A 27236-nucleotide genomic window follows, 5' to 3' on the forward strand; every position below is an offset into this window, starting at 1 on the left:
CTCAATGCCTATGCTTTGGAGGCATGGTCAAGTAAGATGTTGAGGAAATCAAACTAGAGAGATGCTCTGGACATTGTCTAAAATTTGGGGGGACAAAGGTTTCCCAACCAGTATCAGAGGGGTTATATTTTAATGGTAAGCAGTCACTAGGCTTCTGTGGAATGTCCTTTAGGTAAGATGGGGGCAATATGGCACACAGAATCTTGCCATTTAAAGACAAAGCTGTGGCAATGAATAAGTACAAAACTGAACGCTAGAAGGAGGACTCAAACTAGGAATTCTAATAAGTACTGAAGTGGTTAAGGCAACTCTACTCCCATGCTTGGCTTATTTCTGTTCTCTGTGGCCTTATTTCATACCTGAGACAAGAGGTTCTACGATCTCTGGGGGTCTTCTTGGTACCAGACTCAAAATCAAAATACAAAACAAAACAAAATAAAATACCCCTGTTTGTTCATAAACTTCTTGTGGTTAATATATACATGATAACCTCATTCTGAGGACACTGTGTGACCTGTCATAAGGCAGTTAGAGACAGGAAGAAACTGACATGTTCCTATATGTGGTGAGCAGGCTGGCATAACAAAATAAAATTGAGAAAATAACTGGAGGTAAAAATGACAGCTACACTATTGTGAGTGTCACACAGTGGGCCAACTAAGCCATTACGCACACTCTGGACACACTATGTGGAGTGGGGGGGGAGGGGCAATGAAATGGCACTAGCTTGTGGACCAGTGTCAAGTGTGCCTGGATCTCTCACATACTATGTGCTCTGAAAAGGATATGCAAAGTATCTTATTGTTATTCATCGTCTATAGAATAGGGCTGAGAAAATAACCTTCCTAATCTTGTTGGCTATGTCAATGGAGCAGGTTTCAATGACTTACTACACATTCAGCTACATGGTCAGCAAATAATATTTGCTAAGTTTGTTCATGATTCAGGCACTGTATTGCAATGACTAAGATTAGTGTGAAGACTTTGGCGTTCTTCATGTTCCATATCTGTTGTGTGAAGATTCTAACAAACCCTACATCTGGTTTGATCATGAGAATTAAATGTGTTTACAGATGTAACTTGCTGAGCAGAGTACCAGTGATGGCTGCCTTAGGCATTAGCTTTAAGGTTAGAATTGGTATAAATATGATGTAGGCGTGGGTGACACCTTCTGAATGTAGTATTTGCAAATGAACTTCTTCAATGGAGGAGCCAGAAGCAGAGACCCGAGGTGTATAAATTGGGGGCTAGCCTGAAGAATGTAGATTGTGGCCATAGAGGTGACTCAGAAGGATCTTGTGGGTAGTCTTTGCCTGGAAGGTGAATTGGAGTAAGGGGTAATATGGTGTTATACTGGGGAGTTCAGGGTTGGGAGGCAGTGGGTCCTTTGTTTCTGATGCCAGTTTTCATTTGATGGATGTCCTGCCCCTTGGGAAAACCACCTGCATCTTCAATTGCCAGGATAAGGAAATGATGGGTTTAGAACAAGGGTTTAGAGAGTTATTATGGTAAAGAAGGGCTGGATTACCCAAAGCTCCCAAAGTGGAGGGAGAAACCATTGCACTGTGAACACGGGACTTTTGTTGGCACTGTGGTTGGTCAGTGTTGTGGGCATTAGCCTTTTCATATAACTACTCCTCGGAGAAGACTGCTGAAGTGGGGAGCTGATAACGCAGTAAAGGCACTTGGAATAACTGGCTCTCCGTAGCACCACAAACTGAGGCTTTGAGAGCAAAGGCATGGAAAGGAAAGATCCCATTTGGATACTGAGGACGAGACAGCAATAGTTACAAAGAGCTCCAACCTGTAAGGGCAACTCTATGTGGTTTCCTGGATTACATTTCTGATAGGCAGTGTGGCAAACTTCCTACACTTACAAAACCAGATGCCTCCCAGGCAAAACTATGCATCCGGCCTCCTCTTCTTCTACCTCAGCAGAACATAGCCATTCTGAAACATATGCATAGTTTCTAACAGACACTGACAAGTTTCCTTTTATCTCATTTCTCTGTAATGGACCACTCTGACTGTCCATCCTTGCATCCAGCCAAACCCTGAGGATACTATGGCCTCTTAGGTAATGGAGTTTCTTCTGCTCACTTCCATGTGCAGTCTCCTTATGGGAGATACTTATCCAGCTCAGTGACAGATGCCTACAGCTACTCCCTTATCATATTATGACAAAGCAGGGATTGGCTGATGGAAGCTGGTGGAGAAATTGATTTGTACCCTGTCTTATCTTTTGCTCCCAGAAGTTTCTGTACTTTCTTGTTCTTCAAGGAGCCTGTTGCTATAGGAACCTGGAAGGTTGATATAATTGTCTCTATTGGGATATAGACACCTTTAAGGCATTCCCCATGCTGAAAGACAGTCAGTCAAAGGTTCCTCTGGTCACCTAGGATCTCAGTAATGTTGCCAACAGGCATAGTCAGTCTCTCTAGTCCCTAAGCTCACAGGGCTTGTTCCCCCCGCCCCCGGCTTAGAAACAGAATCTGGCTCCGAGTCTGACACCAGCAAATCAGCTGTGTTAACACCTCAGGCATTAATGACCACTTTTCCAAGAATAAACCAAGGGGACACAGATAAATTATAAGAGAGTTTAAAATGTGAAAATGATTTCAAATATGTGTTGTGTGTATCTACTTTACTATCCTGTGTCATAAGCCTTAATTTCATAATGGAATTGGAAACATCTCCAAAATATAGTGGAGACTGGAAAGTGCAATGGTCTCTTTCAACTGGATTTGAGAAGGACCCCAATAGCAGCTTCTAGGGATGTTAATAATTCCACAGCTGGCACAAAGCTTTTCCTCACACTCTCCAAACTCAGTTAACATTGGCCCTTTCCAAAGCCTGACCAAAGCAAACTGAATGGCTCACAAACTGCTTCTCTTCCAGAACTGGGGAAATCACCAAGCTCCAAGCTGTCATTTTTATAAAATGTGTGTGTTTTTCTTTTCACAGTGTTCTCTCACTTTCTAACATTCCTTGTTTGTTTGTAGTTTGGGCAAGGAAAAAGTAGGGCAGAGACAATGCATGAAGAACCCGTGTGCCTCTTCCTAAGGGAGCCTCTCTTCTCCTGAAAGAGGGAATTTCGAGTCAAATGGCAAATGGTGGAGGAATGTCTTCACTCTATTAAGAAGAGTATAATATAAAAGTTTCAGCTAATAAGAGAGGTCACTATGATCCCGTTGCCACCAGATATATCAGTAGTCACCTCTGATCAATTCTCAATGATCTGTAATTATCCAGTGGGGATTATGTGCCCAAAGTCCAGAGAAAACTCACGGATTTCATCTCATGTCACAGTCTGTTCGCATTCCAGTCAGTTACAGTCTCATCTACTGGAGCCACTAATCAATTGCATTAAAAAGACACGTTGGATTGGCATCTGTCTGCCCCATTTGTGGTTGGGATTTAACAAATGTCTGAATGGCAGGTGGTAGGAGACACGTGTGAGTTCTGTTCAGACTGAGTCATCAGCCCCCTCAGAACTGGGCATGTGCTCTCAAGTGGATTCACGGGGGCTCAACAGCTTTGACTTTGGTTCCTACTGATCAAACAGGAAAACAGACCAATGCACTTGCCACTAATAACCCTCCTCCTACAGACCAAAGGAGGGTCAACTATTAACAGAGAAACACATTTGCCAAATGGAATAGCTGTGAATGTCTTACAAAAACATCTATCAACCGGCATCATTGTTCGATTTGGTGGGTCTCGCCAGGATCAATACAGAGATGTGGACAGACCAGTTGGGGCTGGGTTTGGGCAGTGGTGATGGGGCCAGTGGAAGGAGCTGGGTTTCTCAATGGGAAAATGCTTTCGGACTTGGGGCAAGGTACCAAGGTGGGCAGGGAGGCCACGTGCAGATTTGAAGGCAAGCCAGATGGAGAGAAGTTACCCCCAGATTACCCAACCCCCAAGAACACCAAAACAAACTCTAAGGGATCTAGCCATAGCAGCAGCACAGCCTCATTGCGCTGAGCAATTGAGAAAGTGGAGGAAGAAAAAGAAGGAGGGAGGGAAAAAGGAAGATGAGGAGAAAGGGAGAGGGTGGAGAAGCAAAACAAATGAAAGAGAACCACAAACAGAACAATTTAAATAAAAATAAACAATAACAGAATAAAATTTGTAACTCCTTTTTTTTTAATTCCACAAAAGTTTCACAAGGACAACGTTATAGAAGAAAACCCCCGGCAGTGGCTAGGTCATGCAGAACCAGTAATTGTCATACCTTGGCCCATTCTAGTCATCCTTGTTGCACTTTAGAGAGAGAAGTAAGCTATGTGAGTTTTACAATGCTTTGAAACTGTCATTTCCTGTTGAGCACTTTAACTGGCACATTCTTACAGTTATCAATGTTCTGAAGGCGTAACCTCATGACCTCCTTTGCAAAGAATGCATGAAGATCTCTTATGATCCAAAACTAGGGGACATGTATATATATATATATATATATATATATATATATATATATATATATATATATAAAGAGATAGCTAGATGTCATATATAAATCAAATACATAAGGACAAAAATAATTTGAAAAAAAAATACTTCCACTCACAGGACTTTTGAATTTACATGTATACAATGACTCCCCACCCATTGCTGGTTGGAATACTGCACTGCCCCTGTCTTTGGTGTGGGGGGAGGTGGAGGTTCTGACAGAGCCTCACCATTTTTTGTCAGTAAAAGTGCTTGTCAATCACACAGCAAGCAAATCTTCAAAACCATCATGCTGGAGGGGGCAGGGGGTCAAAAATCTAAACCCAAAACACTCACCATAAAAACACCTTTTAAAAAGAGATGCTAAAGAGATGACAGACTTCCCCCCTCCTTTCAACCCCCCTGTTCTATCAGTGGATTTCTAAATAAATATCTCAAATAAGTTCACATGAGCCCAAGGCTAGTCTACCCATACCAGAATTTGGTTATGGTAAAGTTGGCCAATTCTTCAGAACTCCTATGTTCTTAAAACATAACTTGCATGCATAAAACACCTGATAGTTGCATATGGGGAAAAAGGTATCTATGTATCTTCTCTCCCTTGATGAATAACAGATTTTTAAAAAAAAAAGAAAGAAAGAAAGAAAGAAAGAAAAGGAAAGGAAACAAAAGAAAGAAATTAACTACTGCAATGTGTTTGGCTTATTGTTGCAGCCTCCTCCTTCCCATCTTGAAATGAAGGGAGACGCTCTCTCCCCTGTCTCTCATCTGCCTATAGGAATTGGCTGTACATTTAGAAGGGTTACCTATGTTAGACCTTTCTTGCCAGCCTTCTGCTTTGGGACAGAACATCATGCAGCTGTGCCAGCAATTTAAATGTGGTCGCTAGCTTTTGTCTTTCTTGAGTCAACTGTGGCTCTATCCTCCTACGTTCTGATTTATTGAGCACATCAGCTCCTACAAGAAACCATTATCTATCACTGGGTCTGTCTCCTTCCTGCTCTACCATTGCCCCAGCCTGAATTTTACTTGGCATCGGGGCCCTCGTTAGTCAAACAAAGGGGAGTAAAAAGGTCCCTTGAGGATGCATGGAAAAATACTTGCTCTTTTCTGAGTGTTATTTATTCTGTACATAAGGTAAGTGATTCACCTTTTAAAGGATGTAAAAGTCCCAGGAAGGCAGTTCTTAATGACTTACATCTGATATTTATGATACATATGGCTTTTCATCCCAAATGTCAAAAGTGAAAGAAAAAGACTAGCTATCCCTATGGCAGCATAAGGAGACAGAACAACAGTTTAATATGTGATCAAACCTCTTTTCAGGTAAATGAAATGACTAAGACTTGATACATCCAGGAGTGGAAACCTGTTTTTCTCTCTGCATTAAAGTTAGAAACATTCACTTAAACACCTGAAAGACGCTAGCTCTGAGACAAAAAGGCTTTGGTGAATAAGTTAAAAAAAAAAAAATCTCTGATGCTCTCTCACAACAAGCAGATACTTAATCATCTTTTGCGCACACTTGGAAAGCTTTTCAAATGTTTTGCGATACCTCAGCCCCGAGTGGAAACGATCAATGCGTTTTCATTGCTTTTGGTTGCTAGTTTCAAACGACTGTGTGCTAACTTATTGTGTGTGTAGAAAAACAGAGAGAGAGAAAACAAACAAAAAAAATGAAAAGAAAAAAGCAAAACCCAAAGCATTCCGATGACCCTGATAAATCAGAATAACCTACTTTGCCTAACTCTCAGGTGCTCCCTTCTAACCTGGGAACTCATCCCTGCACTGAGCTATTTATGTCTGGAGGGTGCCTTTAGGTTGCTTTTCTCCCCCTAGAAGCATAAATAACTTTTGGTCCGTCTGCTTATTTGCTGTTGCGCTCAAGGGTTTTATGGTGGTGAAATAAAAATGACAACCAACATGCACACTATCATACATATGCAAAATGTGTAAAAAAAAAAAAAAAAAGAAGAAGAAAAGAAAAAAAAAAAAAAAGAGGGGACTATAGGGAGCAGGAAAGTTACTCTGTTGGAATACCAACTGGGGAAATGAGTAGCAGATACAGTTTCACACACGGGTGCCGGTGGCTACACATATCAAAGCCGCTCTTCCTGAACGTACTTCTGTTTGTCGCGGGACTCCCTGGACTTGGGCCGGTTCGGCCGATTTGCTGTGGACGGGATGGAGTGGACGGAGGAGCTCTTCTTACTGGACGACTGTGAGGAGTGGGAGGAATGAGACAGGCTGGCCCGGGATTGGCCAGCGTTGTGGTCAAACTGCATCAGGCAGAAGATCAGATCTGTCGGTACGAGCTCAAACTCGTAGGGGGGATTGGTGATGACGTACCTAGACAGAGAAAGCAAAGGCATTGCAGGGTGAGTCAAGCAGGCACCCCCACTGGACTCTCTCTCCTGTAACCTAAAAGAACTAATTGCCTGACCGCTTCAATCTATCTGAGGAACTGAATGATGTACTTGTTCCAGTCGCCTCAAATTTGCTTCCAAATTAAAGGCAATCTTCCTGTTTAACTCAACCTGGCAGCTAGAAAGGGCTGGCAGAGGTGCAAGGTTAGAGCTGGTGATGGAAAAAGCCATACCATCATTCACATGGGCCAAATGTACAAGGGTCAAGTTCATGACAGTCCCACCATTGCGCTGTAACTTCCATTCTAGAATGTCTTGACTGTCACAGATACACACCACAGGGTCTCTGTTTGTCACACCTAGCACCTCTTTAACAAAACGGCTCCCTAGTTATGAGAGCTTGACCTGACCAGCCCTCTGCTGATTAGATCAGGGGTTCTCTGGCTGACACCACCACCACTACAATGACCATCAGCACACTGCCTCTGCTGCAACGGATCTCAAAGTATGGTCTCAGAGACTCCCAGGAACCTCAGGAAAAGTGCTGGTTGTTGGTCCCAGGGATATAACTCAGTGGTGGAGCATTTGCCTTGCATGCGAGAAGCCATAGGTTCATTCCCTAGCACTGAAAAGAAGGAAAAAGGGAAGGAACAAATGAACAAACTAAAAACAAAAGGGAAAATTTTTTAGCAGCCTGACTCCCTGATCTATTGCATCTACAAGCCCCAGGGTAATTTGGTCTTTGGAAACTGTAGGTGAATCTCCCACTTACCGAGGTACAGAAATACATTAGTCTGTATGGGACCGTGAAAGGCAGCCTGTTTTGGTTGAATGAGGCTTGCTCCGGAGACCCAGTAGAGCCTCAGTAAAAAGCTCTACAAGGGACAGAACAGTGAGCCGTATTTCCAGAGACCAGTGCCTGACACCACAGTGCCCCCAACTGCATAATTCTGTGACTATAAGTCACGCAGATAAAGCCCCAAGTTTCTGGCATTCTAGCTAGACTCCATGCCCACAGTTACCTAACTATAGCCAGGTATGCTCCTCCCCACAGTTTCCTGGCAACAGCAAGGTAGCCCAGCCCACTATAAAAGGGGCTGCTTGGCCCCCTCCTCTCTCTCCTTAAGCTCTCACCTTTCTTACTTTCATCTCTAGCCCCCCTTCTCTCTCTCCCTTCCCCCCTCTCTCCACATGGCCATGGCCCGCCTCTCTCTCTCTCTCTCTCTCTCTCTCTCTCTCTCTCTCTCTCTCTCTCTCTCTCCCTCTCTCTCTCTTTCCACCTTCTCTTTTTCTCCCTGCCTTTCTACAATAAAGCTCTAAAACCATAGACTGTCTCTGCTCATCAAGGCCCACAGGCAGTGCTTAAAAGATGGAAAAAAAAAAAAAAAAGATGGGATAGGCTTTCCCCTAAAGAACCACATCTAACATCCCACCCGAAGGCCTACCTGTGCTCCAGCCATGGACCAGACCAAGGATTCTTGCCCACATGGGAACCACCCAGTGCCCCCTTCTCCCCCAGCCCTGTCCTCTCTTCGGCCCTGGGAATGACCAAACCACCTCCAGGGGCCCCATCTTGTTCTCAGCTCTTCCACAGTATCCAACTGTGTCTGGGATGCCCAAGATGGAGAACCTGTTATCTCTGGCCTCCTTGGAGCCCAGAGACCTCGGACTGCCCCTTGTCCACCCAAGCGAGCTGGGGTTCCGTGGCTTCCCTCAGCCAGACACCCACCGGGGTTGCGTGGAAAGCATGCCACTGTCCTCCCACGTCTGCCTGCCCAGAGCACAGGAACTCTGGTGGGACTCGGGTTTTCCCCCACTCCCTTTATTCCCCTACACTCATTACCCTGCAAGTCTGCAACAATTTTTAGCTCTGGCTAAGCACTGTAATTCCCAAGAATTAAATATATAAACATTGTTATATAATTTCAAATGTGCACAAATGCCTTTTCTTATACACACCTGAAATTACTGTAATCACAGTATTTTTATTTTAACCCTTCAGATAATTGTAATCTATAGATCTGAGAAATACCTCTATGGCCCTCTTTCTTAGAGTATACTATACAAACGCATAGGTTTGAATAATTCTAAGATGCATCCTTAATGTTTTTCTTGCCATGAGTTTACTAAATGAAGTCATATCAGAAAAAAAACCCACAGAATTGAATATATATTAAAGAGTGAGTCAATTACAAAATATATGAAGCAAAAGTATCAGCTATAGGAAACACATCAGGAAACAAGGAAGGTATGCATGGAACGAGAACTTGAGGTTCTGCCTTCTAGAATGGTAAGGGAACTGCTTTACAAAGCACAAGTTCTTCCCTCAGTGGCTTCACACGCACTATTAGTAATTAAAAAAAAAATGTTTCTCCTAAGTCCTCAGCTCAGTATTAGATTTGCTGCAGACATGCAGCATGTTGAAGACACGCACACAGAGATGTTTGCCTGGAGGAGACAAGAAAAGGCTTGGAAGCCAGGCGGTGGTGGCGCACGCCTTTAATCCCAGCACTCGGGAGGCAGAGGCAGGCAGATTTCTGAGAGGCCAGCCTGCCTGGTCTACAAAGTGAGTTCCAGGATAGCCAGGGCTACACAGAGAAACCCTGCCTCAAAAAAAAAGAAAGAAAGAAAGAAAGAAAGAAAGAAAGAAAGAAAGAAAAGAAAAGAAAAGAAAAGAAAAGAAAAGAAAAGAAAAGAAAAGAAAAGAAAAGAAAAGAAAAGAAAAGAAAAGAAAAGAAAAGGCCTCGGTACCATTACATTCAGGTGGGATGGCAGGGTGGGAAGACACACTCACCTCTTTGTACACTGGCTGGGGGTGCTGAGGTGGGCATCTCTCAGCCGGTAAATTCCAAAACAAAGCATGTTATATGTTTTCAGAGCTTTGCAGAACAGATCACCATAACAACCACCATCCTGGGAGACAACAAAGGGAGTGAGAGAAACATCAGTTTTGATTTGCCTGGGAATCAAGGTCTGGGGGAAAGAGAAGCTTGTGTCCTTGTCTCTGGAGCTGGAGGGTCTATGCCAAGAGACTGTGGCTGAAGATGTCAGTGTGGCTAACAACCTGGACCCTCTCTACTTTCACTTTGGGGATCTGACAACCATAGGACCTTCCTCTGGTGCCCCCACAGGTCTGTCTGTAGCTCAAACAAACCTCTGTCTTTCCTTTACCTGAGGTGTGTTGGTGTGTGTGTGTTGTGTGTGACACTGGAAGGTCTCAATTGTATAGCTAGAGAGAAGAAAGGAACCCTACAAAGCAAGGATTCTATTTCTCCCCCAACTCGGCTGTGTCCACTGTGATGGGACCGGGATGTCAAAACTGCCCAAGTGATAATGAAAACCACTGCAAGAATAAAAGAGACCCCTGCAAGTCCTGCGGCGAGAAGACTCTTTCAGATGAGGACTGTGTGAAAAGCACAATTTGCAGACCTCCGAGATGTCTAGGGGAATGAGGATGTGGGAGTCTGCAGGCGAGATAACTGGGATTCAAGGTACTAATCGGTTCACGACCACACCCCAATTTCTGGGGCTCGACTCTCAAGGTGCACAAGGTGAAAACACTGTTCTTGTTTGGAAATAAACAAAAAATTCTGGGCTTCATGCAGACACATGACTCCAAGTGGACTTTATTTCAGAATGGCATGACGGAGTGAATTAAATAGGAACAGAGGGACTGACTGGATTTGTCTTTGCTATAGCTGGAATCAGGATGATGGGCATCATATTAGACTAAAAAGGTTCTAACATCTTACGATTGTTGAGAACACAAGTCTGATTCAAGTAATAAAAAAAGAGCCACTGATTATGGAATTCCTGTTAAAATGGCCCCAGATTAATGTAGGTCCTAGCCTACAAGCAGGCATTGATGTGTTACAAAGCAAGACATTCTCCATAATGGGACATTCTGGGGAAAACTATTTTTTGTGTGTGTGCAATAAGTTTAAATATCCCCAAGACTCATGGTTCCACTCCTAAAATTCCTTCTTTAGGTTAATTTGGAATAAAATTCAAGGTGAGACTTTTCCCAAAGTGCCTGACCCAAGGGAGTACACAGAGGCTGTCCTCCCCTCCACTAAAGGAAGCCTGGGAAAGAGTGGCTGGGTCCAGACTCAGAAACCCTAAGACCCATTAGAGACATCAAGACATCGAGGGGTGCCAGTTGAGACCCTGCCACTTTGGCTAATGGTGCTGGATATGCATGATGGCCTTGATGCTTCAAAACCCACCAGTGCCTGGATGGTACTATGAACAAAATATCCTTAAATGAAGCTGTGTCTGTCTATAGAGACCAGCGACTGCTCAGAACTTCAGTACACTGGCAAGGTTAGAACGCTGCAAGCCTAGAAGCTCATTCATTGCCTTTGGGCTGGTTCTAGCCCTCTAGAACAGCCACCCTCTGTCCCGTCAGAAGTGCTCTCTGTTGGAACTAACATCTTGTGATGAATACAAATATTTCAAAATCGATTAATTAGCAGACCACTAAGTGCCACCAGCCCAAAAGTTAAAAAACGTTACCAGACAGGATCCAGGGCCTATAGGAAATCTCTCAGCCTGCAGTCTCTACTTCTGGTATATCTACTGATGGATTTTAAAGCTGCCTCAATTTCTGGTTTTCTTGGTTCTGTAAAACTATACAATTTCCTGAAACTGTCTTCATGTGGAAACAAGGAATTTGCAGTATGTAAAGATGTGTTCCTTAGCCGTGCTCCCTCCAAATGGCTCCAGAATAAACTATCTCTTACTCCCCTTTAAGATGAGAGCTCTGATTTTTTTTGTGTGTGTGTCAACAGTATACAGATACAAAACTATGGTACCAGGGTTTGGGACCAAGAATCCCCATGCTCAGGTGGAATCAAAGCTGAGTGGCTGAGTTATCAAGACCCTACTAAAATGCTTACGAAACTTGGCTGTGTTTTGTTAGCACCTGCCCCTTCCATCTCTGTGATGAAATTACCCAAGGAAGGTAGCAGTAGAGGAAAGGCCCTTGGCATCGAAGCCATGGTGCCTTAGTGTAAATGTCCTGTGCCTTGGTTGCCAGAGCGCAACCACATCAAAGATCTGGTAGGTGAATTTGCAGGAAGACCTCTGTATAAAGTGTGGGACCTGGTAACTAAGGCTCCATAAATTCCATCTCTTTAGTCTATGACAGTGGAAGAGAGACACGCAGATGCCTAGCTTGTCACCATCCAACACAGTCCATTCAGATCACACTTGCTACAGACACTGGACTTGGGGGGGTTATCTGAGCTGTGTAGACTCACCCCTAAGTCTGCAAAGGGCCCATCCAACAGGGCTAACTGGGCCACTCGGCAACGGTCCCTGTTGGCCAGTGTCTGCGGAGTGCTGTAACCTCCTCGAAGTGCATTCTCCTCAGCTATTAGAGCCTCGAGCTCCGGTGTGGCTCCTCCTGTCACCAGGGTCCGTATTAAGGTGAGGATATTGTCATTGAAGTATGTCTGGAGAGAGAAGGTAGAAGAGAAGCAGTCTTAAGCCATCACCTGAAAATCACCACAATCGATGCCCAAATTACAACTTTTCTTGGTATCTCCCATGAATGATTCTGGTCTGTCCTTTTGAATACTTGTCTGTGGGGAGGGAAAAGATGGGGGCAGCCTCCAATCCTTTCAGTCTTTTCTCTCCCACTGCTTCTACTATGGAAGCCTTACTTCAAAATTCTTTTCAGGGGCTGGTGAGATGGCTTAGTGGGTAAGAGCACCCAACTGCTCTTCCAAAGGTTCAGAGTTCAAATGCCAGCAACCACATGGTGGCTCATAACCATCCGTAACAAGATCTGACTCCCTCTTCTGGAGTGTCTGAAGACAGCTACAGTGTACTTACATATAATAAATAAATAAATCTTTAAAAAAAATTCTTTTCAGAGGATTCTTCTTGAAAGGATAATGCACACCGCCCCCCCCAGAAAAAAAACCCTACTATTGGCAGGTATACAAATACGACCTTGCCTCTGTCAGCCTAAACATCAACTCTGACACTGGAGACAAAAATAAATGCAGCATGCCTGGGCTGCTACCCAGAGAACAGCAACCTCTGAGAGCCTGTCACCTCTATGTTAGGAGGCCACCCACAAATGGCACAACTTCCTTCTCTATGGAATGAGATGCCCAGGGAATCTAGGATGCCACACACTCAGCCATTTATCATAGGCTTTGACAATGGCTGGACCCAGAAGGCCTCGCCAATCAACCAGCTGCATAAATCTATGAGCTGAATAGCTGAGTGTGCATGTCTTGGATTTTTTTTTGCAAATAGCCTCAGCTGTCTGAGGCAAATATGGGTGGTTAAAGAACTTTCTCCTACATGTACATTTCTCTCCCACCTGGAATACAGTAGCATTCCTGTCTGGAAGAAGGCAATGGGGGCTTTAAAAATATTAATTAAGTTCTAAAAAAAAAAAATACCTTAAAACGGCACAAGTTGCCCAGCCGAGTGTAAGAAAACACCAGGTAAAGGTGGTATGTTCCATTTTCCTCCATGAGAAGAAAGCAACTCAATAAAATCAAACCCAATCCTGGCTATGGCTTTCGGAGTTCTATGTGCCTCTTGAGTGCATTAGAAAAGACAGTGCATTCTGACTACAACTTTTTTGAGAATTTACCTGACAACGGGTCACTGAGAACAAAGCAGACTGGGATGAGGGCTCCTCCCACTCTGTCACTAGCTTTGTGTCATCCTGTCCTGGGCATCAGTGTTTGTAGTCACTCAAATCAGTATGGTTATTAAGATTAAGATTATGTTCTCAACCAAAGAGCACATAGAATTCTGACTGCCAAGAACGCCTGGAAAAGTTACACGCAGTCTATCCAGCTGAGAATGTATGCTCATTGTTCAGCTGTTCCCTGGTGTGAACAAGCAGAGGTCGGGATACCCAAGGGAGCTGATGCATATGGGATGGGTAAGGGGGCTGGAGTCTCAGGGACTGCCCTCCTTTGGGTAGCAGCCCAGTCTTTGCATTTTATTGTCTCTGTAGAGTCAGAGTTGATGCTTGGGCTCACAGAGGCAAGGCAGTATTTGCATAATTACCAAATCCTCAGAGTTGTTTTTGTTTTTGTTGTTGTTGTTGTTGTTTTTGGTTATTTTTCAATCGGGATCTCATAGTGGAATGCTTTTCCCAGAAGGTGTAGCCTTAGAGAGTTCTGGACCTTTTTGATCTCAGTGTCATCACACATAAAATTGAATATCAGAGCATATATAGGATTCCCAATTCTTAGCACCTGAAGGACTGAGAAACTCAGGACCCAGGAAGTGCTGGTAAACATGTCTGACCTGATCCCAAATACACTGGGACTGTTGTTGATGACAGAAGACAGTCACTCTCATCCCCAAATATCTCTTAACTGTTCTTTCTTGTTGCAGTTTCTGTCCTAGAAGCTGGAGGGCCGTTATTGTCCTTCATCCTTGAACCTCTTACCTCTGTCAGCCTCAGTGCCCACGATCTCTCTAGACCAGTGGTTCTCAGCCATACTAATTGCTGGGACCCTTTAATACAGTTGCTCATGTTGTTGTGACCCCCCCAACCATAAAATTATCTTTGTTGCCACATCATAGCTGTTATTTTGCTACTGTTATGAATCATAATGTAGATATCTGATATGCCTTATGACTCTGAAGGGATTGTGACGCACAGATTAAGAATTGCTGATCTAGACTAAGGAAGAACACAGGGAAGGCCCTGTAGACTACATCCTGGAGACTGATTACATTGACTATAGGCATATTAACATTTCCCAATGTTTTCCCTATAGTCTGATACCCCACCCTCAGAAGCAGGGGAATATCCTACCAAGTCCTACCTACCATAGTGAATAAGGGAGAGCTGGACACAAAACTACTTTCAGGTGCCTCTGTGTTCCAATTACCATTCTAGACCAATGGCCAAGAGATAATTCCAACCATAGGCACACAGATGACAAACATTCATAACCCCATTTTTTCTTTCAGAAGGAAACAGTTTTCAAGATAAAATGCAGAAGAATCTGTTTGATTGGGTAGGTAGTCACCAGAGAGTAAGCAACGGTAGCATGATGCGGTCTGACTGGGACAACTGTAACACTCCTCTGAGATGGGAGAGTGATGCGGTCTGACTGGGACAACTGTAACACTCCTCCGAGGCTCAGGGAATAAAAAAGGACAAAGCTTTCTAGATGTGACATGGTCAATGCGCTTACTTATGAAAGCTGTGGTCATCTGCACAAGAACTACACAAAATTGGGTTAAATAATATTTCATCATGAATAGGGGAAGGAGCCAGTGAGACCCCACCCCTCCTGGAGGAATGATTGGCAATTAAATACTGTTGGAGGAAAGGCTATCATTTTCATCAGTAGTGTAGCCACAGGCAAATTTCCTTGTTCTAGTAAATATCCTCCAACTCAGGCTTAGGTAAGAAACTCTAATTAAACTGAGTGGACCACAGACAAAATGAACATGGAAAAGTAGAACTGAGAACGACTGAGACAAGGAGTTTCAGTGGGACAGAGAAATGAGAAGAGGAGAATAGACCTGACTAAAATTCATTATATATATATTCATATTCACATACATACATACATACATGTGAAAAGAAGAAGAAAAACAACAACAACAAAAAACCCCAATGTACTAAGGAGCATATAGGGCAGATGTTTTCCTTTTATAATTAGGATCAAAAGGAACTCCTTTCATGACTTCCATCTTAAATTGCACTGGAGGTTCTAGTCAGTTTGAAAGAAATAAAAGAGGCATTCATATTGGAAAAGAATGAAGATTATCTGCATTAACAGGTGGAATGACACTGTATAAAGAAAGTCCCAAGGAATGCACTAAAATAATCATAAGGAATAATAGTTCGGTAAGATTTCAGGGTACAAAAATCAACAAGCAAATGAACAAAACCAATATTAAAAGCAGTGGGAGGAAAAGGTCAAATAACATATAAAGGCAGGCCTATTAGAATTACTCCAGACTTCTCACCAGAGACTATGAAAGCCAGAAGATCCTGGACAGATGTTATACAGACACTAAGAGAACACAAATGCCAGCCCAGGCTACTATACCCAGCTAAACTCTCAATTACCATCGATGGAGAAACCAAGGTATTCCATGACAAAACCAAATTCACACAATATCTTTCCATGAATCCAGCCCTTCAAAGGATAATAAAGGGAAAATACCAACACTATATGCTTTCAATAAACAAGAAGAACTTAAGAAGGAAAATGCTTCAGAAGAAATTTGCTTAAGGAGTTCACGGGCAGGTGTACTGAAATCTATATATAATTACAAAAGATATGTATGAAATCCAAATACATGGAAAGATATCCCATGTTCATGGATTGGAAAATGAAATTAGAATAACAGCAAAACCCATAAACATGATATAGTTCCAGAACATTCCTATCAGCATTAGAGAGCCATTCTTTAGGGAAAATAGGAAAGTGAGTTTCAGATTTCATATGGACATAAATGTTATATCTATCATATAAAAAGCAGCTAGAAATAAAAGTGAAGGAGTTCCAACCTCTGATTTCAACATATACTACAAACACTGACATGATGTCTCACATACAGGCCAATGGAGCAGAATTGAGCATCTAGAAATAAACCCATAGACCTGTTGTCAACTGACCTCCAGCAAGGATATCGAGAAACTTTATTAAAGAAAGAGTCATCTATTAAATAAACAGCATTGCAATAACTAAGCATCCACATGCAGAATTAAAATGCTGGACCTACTTCTCAGACCATATGCAAAACTGAACATGAATCAAGACCTAAATGCTTCAGCTAAAACCAGAGAGTGCTTAGAAGAAATAATAATGGCAAATCCTCAATTTTTTAAAATAATTATCTAAGATAAGAAATTAAAATCATAGGCTACACAAGAAAACTTGATAATTTGTATCTTGTAGTATTTTAAACGTATGGGGGTGAGTATGTAGAAAGTGAAAACTCTGTAAAATCAGTAAAAATATTGCAGAAAAGTGTATTTTATAAGGGTGTAGTACTAAGTGTTTAAAATCCCCCCAATAACACAACAACCAAAAAGCAATAAATTTGAAAAATAGAAAAAGGATGAGGCCTCAAAACAAGATTGGTAAGTGACCAAAAGACCCAAAGAGGCCACAGGGTGACACAAGTCAAAATCATAGTGAGAGATTGTCTTTACCCAATGGCACAGCTGTGATAAAACAATATACAGATAAGTAGCAGAAAGTGGTATGAATGTGGAGAAACAGAAGCCCTTACAAACTTCCAGTAGGACCACAAATAGTCTAATCATTGGAAATCTGACTGGGAGTTCCCTAGTTGGTAAACTTTGAGTTACCATAGGATTCACAAACTCTAACTATACCCAAGGGAAATGAAACACACATCAGAACAACGACCCAAGCAGAGAGATTCATAATGGCATCATTTGCCATTGACACAAAAGACTGGAAACACATAAAATGACAATCAGCTAGTGAATGCATGACCAACTGTTATAGCCATGGAATCAATTATCTGTGCATAAATAGAAGAGAACTAATACATGCTACAACATGGATGAACCATAAAAATAAAGTAAATTTTTATTTATATGAAACATCCAAAAGAGGCAATTCTAGGGAGATGGATATAAATATCAGTGGATGTTCAGGGCTGCATAGCTAAAGTAGTAAGGAAAACGAGGACAGATTTCTCTTGAAAGTTATAAGTATGTTCTAAAAGGAATTCTTGGGGATATTTATATATGCTTTAAAAAACCATGAAATTGTTTACTTGGGTGAACTTTATAGTCTACTAATATTCTAATAAAACACTTCTTAAAAGAACTGGTTAAAAGATAATTACATGATTAAAAGATAATTATGTTTGTAATGGCTAAATTCTTATCTGTGGAGTAATAAGCTGTAAAACTGAAAAGTATGTAAGCACATACATGCATACATGCACATGTGTACATATGTAGATACACACACACACACACACACACACACACACACACAGGTGGGGGAGAGAGAGAAATGGGGAGTGTTTTATTGTCCTAGAAAAAAAAATTCCAGAATCTGACAAATGCTGAAGACAGAGATGGATATGCTAAACAGTAGTGCCTGTATGTTAAAAGCATGTAAATAATTCAAGAAACTAAGACAAGAAAGCACTTCACACAAGCACCACCCTTCCTAAAATGGAAGATGAACATAAGAAGCAGAGCCAAGGCTTCACCAAAGAAACAAGAGCAATGCCAAGCCCTGTGCCCAGTGAATATCTGAATTTAAATTATTAAATGAAGAAAGAAAGTGACTAGCAATACTGTTCTTAGAAAAAAAAGAAAGAAAGAATAGCATTAGGTAAATGGAGGCTCCCATGACAAATGTGAAATAAATGCCAACTAAGCTTGGAAGGACAGCTTTGTTCCAAGGACTCCATAGGCTATGAACCCATCAATCTAATCTATGAAAAAAATTGGAATGATCCTGGATCTTTGAGTACTGAAGAATTTATTCACTTCATTTTTAAAGATTAGTTCACTTTAGACTATTGAGGGGAGGGGTTGTGCATACAAGTACATGTGCCTGTGGAGACCATAAGAGGGTGCTGGACCCCTGGAGCTGGAATTACAGGCAGTTTGGAGCTGCCTCACTAGGGTGCTAGGAATTGAACTTAGGTCATCTGCAAGAGCAGTTTGAAGCTCACAGCTGCTGAGCCAACTCTCCAGCCAGCCATTCCATTCAGTGATTTTTAAAAGATACTCAGAAGCAAAAACTAGCTTTCTTGAATACAATTTGATTTTTCTTTTTTTACCTTAAAAGGATTTAAAATACTGGAGAGGTATATGAAGACATGTAACTATGCAATGCTGTCATGAGGCTGGAGAAACAGTTCCGTCAATATGATATCCACCATACAAGCGTGAGAATCTGAGTTCAGATTCCCGACACCCTCATAAAAAGACAAGTGGTGGCACATGCTCGTATTCCTAGAACTGAGAAGACAAAACCAGATGACCCCAGAGCTCCCATGCCGCCAGTTCATGGAATCCTTGAGATCCTGGGTCAGCTGGAGATTCTGTCTCAAAAAATGAGGTAAAAGGTAATAGAAGGCAAATGATATTGACTGTTAGCCTCCTTCATACACAAGAAGGCACACTCATGTACAAATGTGTGTGCACAAAAGGCCGTCATATTTGTCACTTAAAAATAGTGCAGCTTTTTCCCGCCATATGTTAGTGAAGTCGCAGTGGTAGCACACTCTCTTGGGCTTCACTGTGCTGCCCAAGAATGACAAAAAGAAAGATGACAGAAAGTCAGAGCCAAAAAAGACAAAGACCCAGTAAATAAGTCTGGTGCAAAGCCAAAAGGAAATGGTCCACAGGCAAGGCTAGGGATAAGCCGAGCAGTCTCATCTTGTTTGACAAAGCTCCATACAATGAACTCTGCAAGGAAGTTCTCAGCCACAAGCTTAGTTCTCCAGCTGTGTGTGCTGTCTGAGAGACTGAAGATTCTCATGATGATGAGATGTCAGGGCAGCCCTTCCTCTAAGAGGTGCTTAGTGAAGGACTTATCAAGCTGGCTTCAAAGCACAGAGTCCAAGTCACTTACACCAGAAATACAAAGGGTGGAGATACCCCAGTTGCTAGTGAAGATGCATGAACAGGTTTAATCAACTGTACATTTGAGAAAATAAAACTTTACTAGACAAACAAAATACCAACAGAGTGCAAATGTCAAAACTAATTCTGAAAAGAAAAATGACAATATAAAATCATCTATTAGTACAGTATCATTAAAATGGATGTTATAATTTAAAAAATGAAATAGAAGACTGGAGAGAGGAAATAATGATGTTAAAACTGGTTATACAAGGAGAAAAACAAGAGATACCAAAGTTTTCTAGATATTAGTACTTAAAATATCAGTTTTGAATGTATTTATAGAGGGTACTATTAAACACTAACTAGAGCTAAATACAGAACTATTTACAAATTTAAGAATCACCAGACATAAAAAAATGAAGCATTTAAATATTAACCTATATATCAAAAGATGGATGATAAAAAGTAATCATAGAATCAAGGAAAAACTATAATAATAATAATGAAGAGGTACAGATGTAGTTATATGTAGTATAACAACATAATCAGCTAAATAATCTATAAAATAACAAAGAATTTTCGGCTCTATTATAAAACAAAATTAATGCCATATTAGTATTTTATACAAAATAAACAGAACAACAAAATATATTTTAAGAAAGTTTCTAAAATATGCTGAGCTCAGTATACAATGATAATAACTAACACTATTTATGGATAAAATGTAACAGAAACAATAGCAACTATACAATGTTTCAGGGGAGCCTCTAAATCAGCTTTTCTCACCCTTCCTAAATCCCAGACCCTTTAGTACAGTTCCTCATGTTATGGTGATTCTAAAACATACAATTATTTTTGTTGCTACTTCATAGCTGTAATTTTGCTACTGTTATGAATCATAAAATAAATATCTAATGTGCAGGATAGATGATAGTCAACCTCTGTAGGGGTCCCGATCCACAGGTTAAGAACTATGGGTAAATATGTTGAATGTCTAGCAGCAGATGAAGATGCAAGTGAAACTTAGAATAGAGACTACTTAAATTTAAGGGATATTCGATCATGACACGCAAAAAAAATGTTGTGAATAAGCCTGAAAATGTAAAAGCAGATTGAAGACAAAAGCATTATAATAAGTAAAGCTATGCTATAAATTGATGTGTGTGTTTTAAATTATGCTTTCTTAAGGTGAGAAGCATGATGAAAAATGAGATCATAAAACAATGAACTGTCAAGAGGATATTTAATGAATTGATGAGTCTAGAAATAATGCTTTGAAAAAATATACCACCAACAACAAAATTGTAAGTTAGAAGGAAAATATCATCTAAAGTATACAAAATAATTAATGCCAATCTCTTTATTACCAGTCTCTGGACATGAATAACGGTACATGTGCGGGGACTGGAGGGGTTGTTCAATGGTTAAAAACATGGTCTACTCAGAACTTATGTTGGGTTCTGATCACCCACACCTCTACAGGCAAATTCACTCACATGCACATGCCTACACACAATGACACATACACGCTCATAATTTTAAAACTGAGTAAATCTTTTAGTAAGAATTGTTTTTGCTCTAAAGCATGAGCCACAGTAAAAATCACAAAGGCTGTTAGGGAAAAAAAGACCACCTCTGTTTCTCATAACATGTAACATAGCTACTTGTCCTTTTACCCCTAGTAAGCTAAGTTTGATCTGTACCTAACTGTAGGTTTCACGCGGACTTCAGAAGACAACTGGATACAATTACATTAAGTGACTTTTGGAGAGAGCTTTATATTGCCTCTCAAATTTTACAGTAAACTTTTTCTGGCCACTATGGCTAGAATTAGAAATTCTATCAACAAGAACCCATAGTTCAGTGGTTATAATTATTAAGATGTGGGGTTGGTTATAGTCACTGTCACTTTTTTTTTAAATTAACTTTTATTGGGACTTAGAAATGCTCGTTTGTTTATGTGATACCTTCAGTTACTTCAGGACTGCAACAGCTAAGGGAAGTTGCCATGGCTGACGCTACAGCTCTTAAGAAGTTAAAAGTCTGGTCATCTACGCTTTTACAGAGAGCGTTAGCTGATACAGTCCAGAAGACATCATACATCACGGGAGAAAGATGATTTCTCCACAAGTGGATTGGGGGAAACTGTCTATAACAATGATTGAATTAATAGTAAAACAGTTACACAATGTATATTGTACATATATTAACATGTTTTGAGAAAATTATAGTATGGCAAAAATACATTTTGATAAATGTTTTTAAAGTAGAATCTAATATACATTACGATTAAAAAATTATGTTAAACATAGATCTGAACTGATAGATATATCTGTATTTTGTGAAAATAAATTCTTGATCTAAAAAAATTTCCATTTTTTTTATTTCATAGGTTTTTCTACTGTGAAAATATTCATTTTAATTTCTCAAAAAGGAAAGGAAGTATCAAAAACTGATTACATTAAAAACACAACTAAATTATTCATCTCTTTTGATAGTTCTTTGTACAGCAAGAAGTCTTTAGGGATAAAAACTGAAATTATCAAAAGAAAATATTATATATATATATATATATATATATATATATATATATATATATGACTACCTACAAATGAAAGTGTAAATATTGAAAGCTATCATAAACACACTTAAAGGTCCTCCTAGGGAAAATGGCAGTACAGAATACCACAGACATGAGATGGCATTTGCATATCCATGATAGGAGTGTGTGGGCACACTTGTTCTGGGAAGATAATTAGGAAAGACAATCATGAGCTTCACAAATGTTCATATCTGCTCGACACATAGTAGGTTTGCCTCAAACAAATGCACTGCTATTCATTCCAAGATTCATGTGCAAAATGCTTAACCCCTGAGTGTTAAAGGTTCCATATGGGATGTACACTAAAGGCCCATGTATGGTATCCAGCTTGGTGCTATTGATAGGTGGTAGAACCCGTAACAGATGAAGCCTGGAGGGAAGCCTTCTCATCATTGAGAGCCCATCCTTCAAACCACTGTGGGATTTTAATCTCTTTCTGCTATATACCAAAATGAATGTTCAATGAAGGCCCAAGGCAGCCAGGCCAACCAGTCAAGGGCTGAAACCACCAAAACCACGAAATCAACCTTTCTGTGGATTATTTCAGATATCTATTATAGTCATTGAAAGCTAATACAAGGGACTATTATTGTAGCAAAGTATCTTAAAAACTACTCCTCAATAAAGTAAAAGATTGTGGTTTATTCTAAAAGAGAGTATCATGAAATCCCATGGAAGCTTTGCAAGTTGTGACATTTTTAAAAAATAACGTGCTAAATTCTCTCAATAAAAAATAAACTAAAAAAATAATTAACCAATATTTAAAACTGGAAGTTGTATCTATTATATATCGATCATCTATCTATCTATCTATCTATCTATCCCCATCTGTTTATCCTATCTATCTATAAAAGATGCATACATATCTACATCTATCTAAAAAGACACATACCAAAATTAAATTAAACACTTTTCTTCAGTCTTAGAAATACAGACCACTTGAATATTTTTCTATATTCTTGTGCTTCCTAAATTGTCCAAAAGGAAAGTGGCTATCTATCTTTATGTGAAGCTGCCATCTGTTTATTTTAAGCAATGAGTATGGTAGAGTTACCTGTTGGAATATACAGATAAGGTCTACATGGAAGGCCACAGTTTGGTTGAATTGTTGGGATTTTGCCTCAGCATGTATTTAAATTATTTATACAGAGACACTGGCACTTATTGAGTAGCCAATAATCTCCAGGCCTGCATTTACATGTACTTGAAAGACAGTGTCTCAAAATGGTCCATCAGTGGTTCAACTTGAAAGTAGGAGACAGGGTTTCATACAGGACTTGGTGAAGAGGAAGGGTCTGTTTCGGTATCATGGTGCAGAGCACACTAGGACTCCAAATACTAACTATCAAAGACTATCCTTGCAGAAGATAAAGTAGCCAGAATGTACAATTATTTTGTAGAGTAATGAATATTCTGGTGTAGAGGATTTGTAGACTGCGAAGGGCATGCATGAACCTTTGTCTCTTGTGCTCATACACTCTCCAGACTTTCCTATGCCCCACCATGAACCAAGCCCACGACAGATGTACTGGATGCCTTAGGAGACACTTCTGCATGAACCCTGTAGACTGAAAAGATTAATTCACAGGCATCCTGCCCAATCCTGTGTCACTTTGGTGGTTGGGGAGTAAATGAGGGATTAACTTGAGCTTTATTTGGTACCTGCAATCAGGACACCTGCGCAGTCTAAAGAACTCAGGGGCCTCTTCACGGGAAGAGAAGAGGACACTTTCTCGGGAAGGCTTTCTTTGTAGTAGAGTAAGCTGTCATCCTGATTATGAGATTTTAAATTTTTTATGTTATTAATTCGTGTGTAAGTGTGTGCTATGGTGCACTGGTAGAGGACAGAGAACAACTTGGGTGAGTTCATTTTCTCCTTCATGTGAGACCTAGGGGTCAAACTCAGGTCATTATGTTTAGCAGCAAGTGCATTGACCTCTAAACCATCTCACCATGCCCTACAGTATAATCTTCAATCCTTTCTTGGCTACTCAATAGCTATGATCATGGGAAAGTTACCCAAGTTTTCTATGGTTGGGACCCCTCATCCATATAATAGGGAAGAAAAAAGAAAAACACAAATTTATAGACTAGTGTTAAACAAGACAATTTGTGTAATTTCCCATATGCAACCAGTACTCAATGAATTGTAGTTTATAAAAGAAAAAAGAACAGTCAACTCCCGATGCAGTCAATTTAGAATATGCCCGCTCTCTCTGCCCCGGTGTTCTCATCTCTACTAAGGGAGGGCTGACTTCAGTCATGTGTGAGGTGCCCTTGACCTCTAGCAATGGGTGACTCTTGGGTCTTGTAAGGACACACTGCAAAATCGTGAGAGGCTGGAACAAGGGCAGAGGAATTGGGAAAGGAAGAGCTGAATCTGCAGTGCCACCTATCCTAATGTGTGCTGCCCCCCCCCCCCCGCCTGTGCAGCCCCACCTCACTGGAGCATCATCTTCTCTCTACTTTTTTTTTTTTTTAAGTATAATTACTGGAGCTTATGTTTCACAGTTAATGCTGTCAAGCCTTTTAAACTAATTGGTCTTTTATAGAAAATTTAACTGAAAATTAACACATTTTTTAATAACATTGCCTTAACTTTAATGGCACTCTGCCTTTCGTCTATAATTGCACTAAAATTGTCATTTTCCATGTCATATCTGCCATTTTTTATATTTGCTGGTTTTCATGGTGTAGATCTTTTTATTTTTAGTATTTTTTTCTTCCAGGAGCAATGAGAACTATTTCAATTATTTTTCTCCTGGATCTGCCTTGCCTGGTGTAGCAGCAAGGGGTATGTTCTTGAGCCCAGCACAATGTCCTGCTGTTTGCTGCTCAGACACAACACTGCTGCTAGCCCATCTGCCCTGGCTGTGCCTGTGGGCTGTCTGTCTGCTTGTGAGCAGAAAAAACGGGGTTACTTGGATGGAGTATAAGAGATGTGTCATGAGCAGTGAGTAGCTGGCATCTCTAGAATAGCAGCAGCTTATCCTGGGCTGACAGTTCAGCCTTTACCATAAGGCTCACGGAGGGTCATCCCCCCCCCACATACACACACACAGAAAGTTACAGTACAGGTAGAAAGCAGGGGAGGTGGACCCATGGTTGAGAGGAGCGCTTGCTCCAGTCTTACTAACACAAATCTCATTATTTCTGACACCAAGAGACCAGTTCATATGAGACATGAAAACACAGAAATATCTCTCCTGCAGAGTTCTGACTCATCTATCTAAAAGTTCCTGGGTCTTACCTCTCTCCACAGTGGTTCTCGGCCTGTCTAATACTGCAACCCTTTAATATAGTTCCTCGTGTTTTAGTGTCTCCAACCATAAAATTATTTTCATTTCTACTTCCTAACTGTAATTGTGCCACTGTGATGAATCATAATGTAAATATCTGGGTTTTCCAGTAGTCTTAGGCAACCCCTTTGATAGAGTTGTTTGACTCCCAAAGGAGTTTCAACACATAGGTTCAAATCTTTTTTTCTTAAGTATGTATGCATGCATGTGTTCAGGAGACAGAATGAGTAATCAGATAAAGATAGATAGATAGATAGACAGACAGACAGACAGACAGATAGATAGATAGATAGATATGTATATATAGATATGTGTATATAGATATACACACACACATCTATATGCATGTAAATAACAAATCTACAGCTCTGTTGTCACATGTACCTGCTTGTTGAAAAGACCTTCATATTCTTTTGTCCTTCTCCAAGTACTACAAAGACACAAGGAGTTGTTCACATCATGCTTAATTAACATTTGGTCTCAACTGATTCCCAGACAATGGAAAAGATAAACAAGGGCTGGTGGAGAATCAGATCCAGAAGCCTCAGGTCTACTTGACCCTGTGCCACACTGTCCCCGTTAGTCCATGTGCTTTAAAGTCTGTAGGTGTTGTGATGGTGCCTGAAGATGGAGGTTGTGGTTGAGTCTTAACCTTTGCTCCTGCTCTTTGGAGGAAACTCATTTTAGCTCTTCCTAGTTATGGCTTTGGTAAATGACCAAACTACATTCTTTTTCATAAATGAACGCTGGAGTGAAATACAAAGAAATCAGCTAGCATTTTTGTCAAAGGGTCTGGATCTAATTGGGTGTGTTAAGCCAGACCTCAACTGGAGCTTTTTCATCCTAGATAACAGAACAAGGTCTGGAATAATTTGGCTAGGATTTTGATTGATGACAGGAAAAGACACTGTGAGTGAGCCTGTTGACATGCCTTGCTCCAATATCTAAACCTGTTTCTCTTACACTGTGGTCTTGAAGATCAGACTGTTGAAGTGTGTTACATAGTTTCAGGCCCTCAATAACTAATGCAGATAATAAGAAACGTGAAAAACAAGTACTAAGTTCCTAGATTGATTTTTTTTCTAGGCTATAATGCAGGAAAAATACTGCTTACAGTCTATGACATCTGTGTGGCACAAGCCACTTTGTCCCCAACACTTCAATTTGGTATCAAGAGAGGTTGAGGACTGATGACCTTTAAAAACAGTGATTAGAAATCAGTTCATTTCAACTTCTGATACGAGTTTCTGAGAATTGACTCCCCAGTGATGCTGTTCAATGGTTAGTCTTATAACTCATACGCAGATTTGCCCTGATTCCAAACTGTTTATGCCCCACCTCCAGGCTGTCAATCATGTGTCCCTTAGTGCAGAAGCTTCAATCCCATCAGCTTCAGATTATCACTGGCTTCACAAGGGTTTGGCCTGATCAGTTGTACAGCTTCACTAGTTCAGAATTTCCAGTAATTTATAAAAACACACCCTTTACAAACGATGCAGCCGATCCTACCTGGAGCACACTGTCTGCCTAGAAATACAAATGTTATAAATTTGAGTTTTAAAAGCTCTTAATGGTATTCTCTCTTCTGAAAAAAAAAAAAAAACAATTCCCATAAACAGCTTACTTGTATCTCAGTAAGATCAGAGTTCTAAAATCTCTGAAATTAGGATCAGAATTAAAGTGACATTTCTAAAGAGACAAGATCTGGCCTCCTACAGAGAATCTGGTGCATTACTGAACACAATCATGCAGTGTTTATTGTTCTTTCCAACCTGCTCAAGAGTTTGTATAAACTGGGCTAACATTAGCAGTAGCTCCAACGTCAGTCACAATATCCCAGGATACCGGGAGGACCCTTCCATAGGGCCCAATGATTCTTCTTACTGACTACAAAAGCCACCAATCAACCTTAACCCAGGTGATGTTATTTCATAATTATT

At 40.7% G+C, this 27236-nt stretch overlaps 1 protein-coding gene and 1 pseudogene across 36 annotated transcripts in view; one reads left to right on the forward strand and one right to left on the reverse strand.

Moving 5' to 3' along the window:
• The window catches only part of Kcnma1 (potassium calcium-activated channel subfamily M alpha 1), a 710028-nt gene that overhangs the window by 10078 nt on the left and 672714 nt on the right, over positions 1–27236 (reverse strand). For 21 of the 36 annotated variants that reach the window (XM_021202807.2, XM_029542005.1, XM_021202798.2 and 18 more), the window contains 4 exons: positions 12080–12274; positions 9613–9731; positions 6577–6801; positions 4238–4266 (listed from right to left, as the gene is read on the reverse strand). In XM_021202807.2, coding sequence (XP_021058466.1) covers positions 4238–4266; positions 6577–6801; positions 9613–9731; positions 12080–12274 — 568 coding nt within the window. The remainder of the gene's footprint in view (positions 1–4237; positions 4267–6576; positions 6802–9612; positions 9732–12079; positions 12275–27236) is intronic. The other 15 variants (XM_021202810.2, XM_021202821.2, XM_021202818.2 and 12 more) reach the window with 1 other exon arrangement.
• Positions 18666–19453, forward strand: LOC110325669 (annotated as a pseudogene).

The sequence above is a fragment of the Mus pahari genome, chromosome 8 (genome assembly GCF_900095145.1).
Source record: "Mus pahari chromosome 8, PAHARI_EIJ_v1.1, whole genome shotgun sequence".
Taxonomy (NCBI): Eukaryota; Metazoa; Chordata; class Mammalia; order Rodentia; family Muridae; genus Mus; species Mus pahari.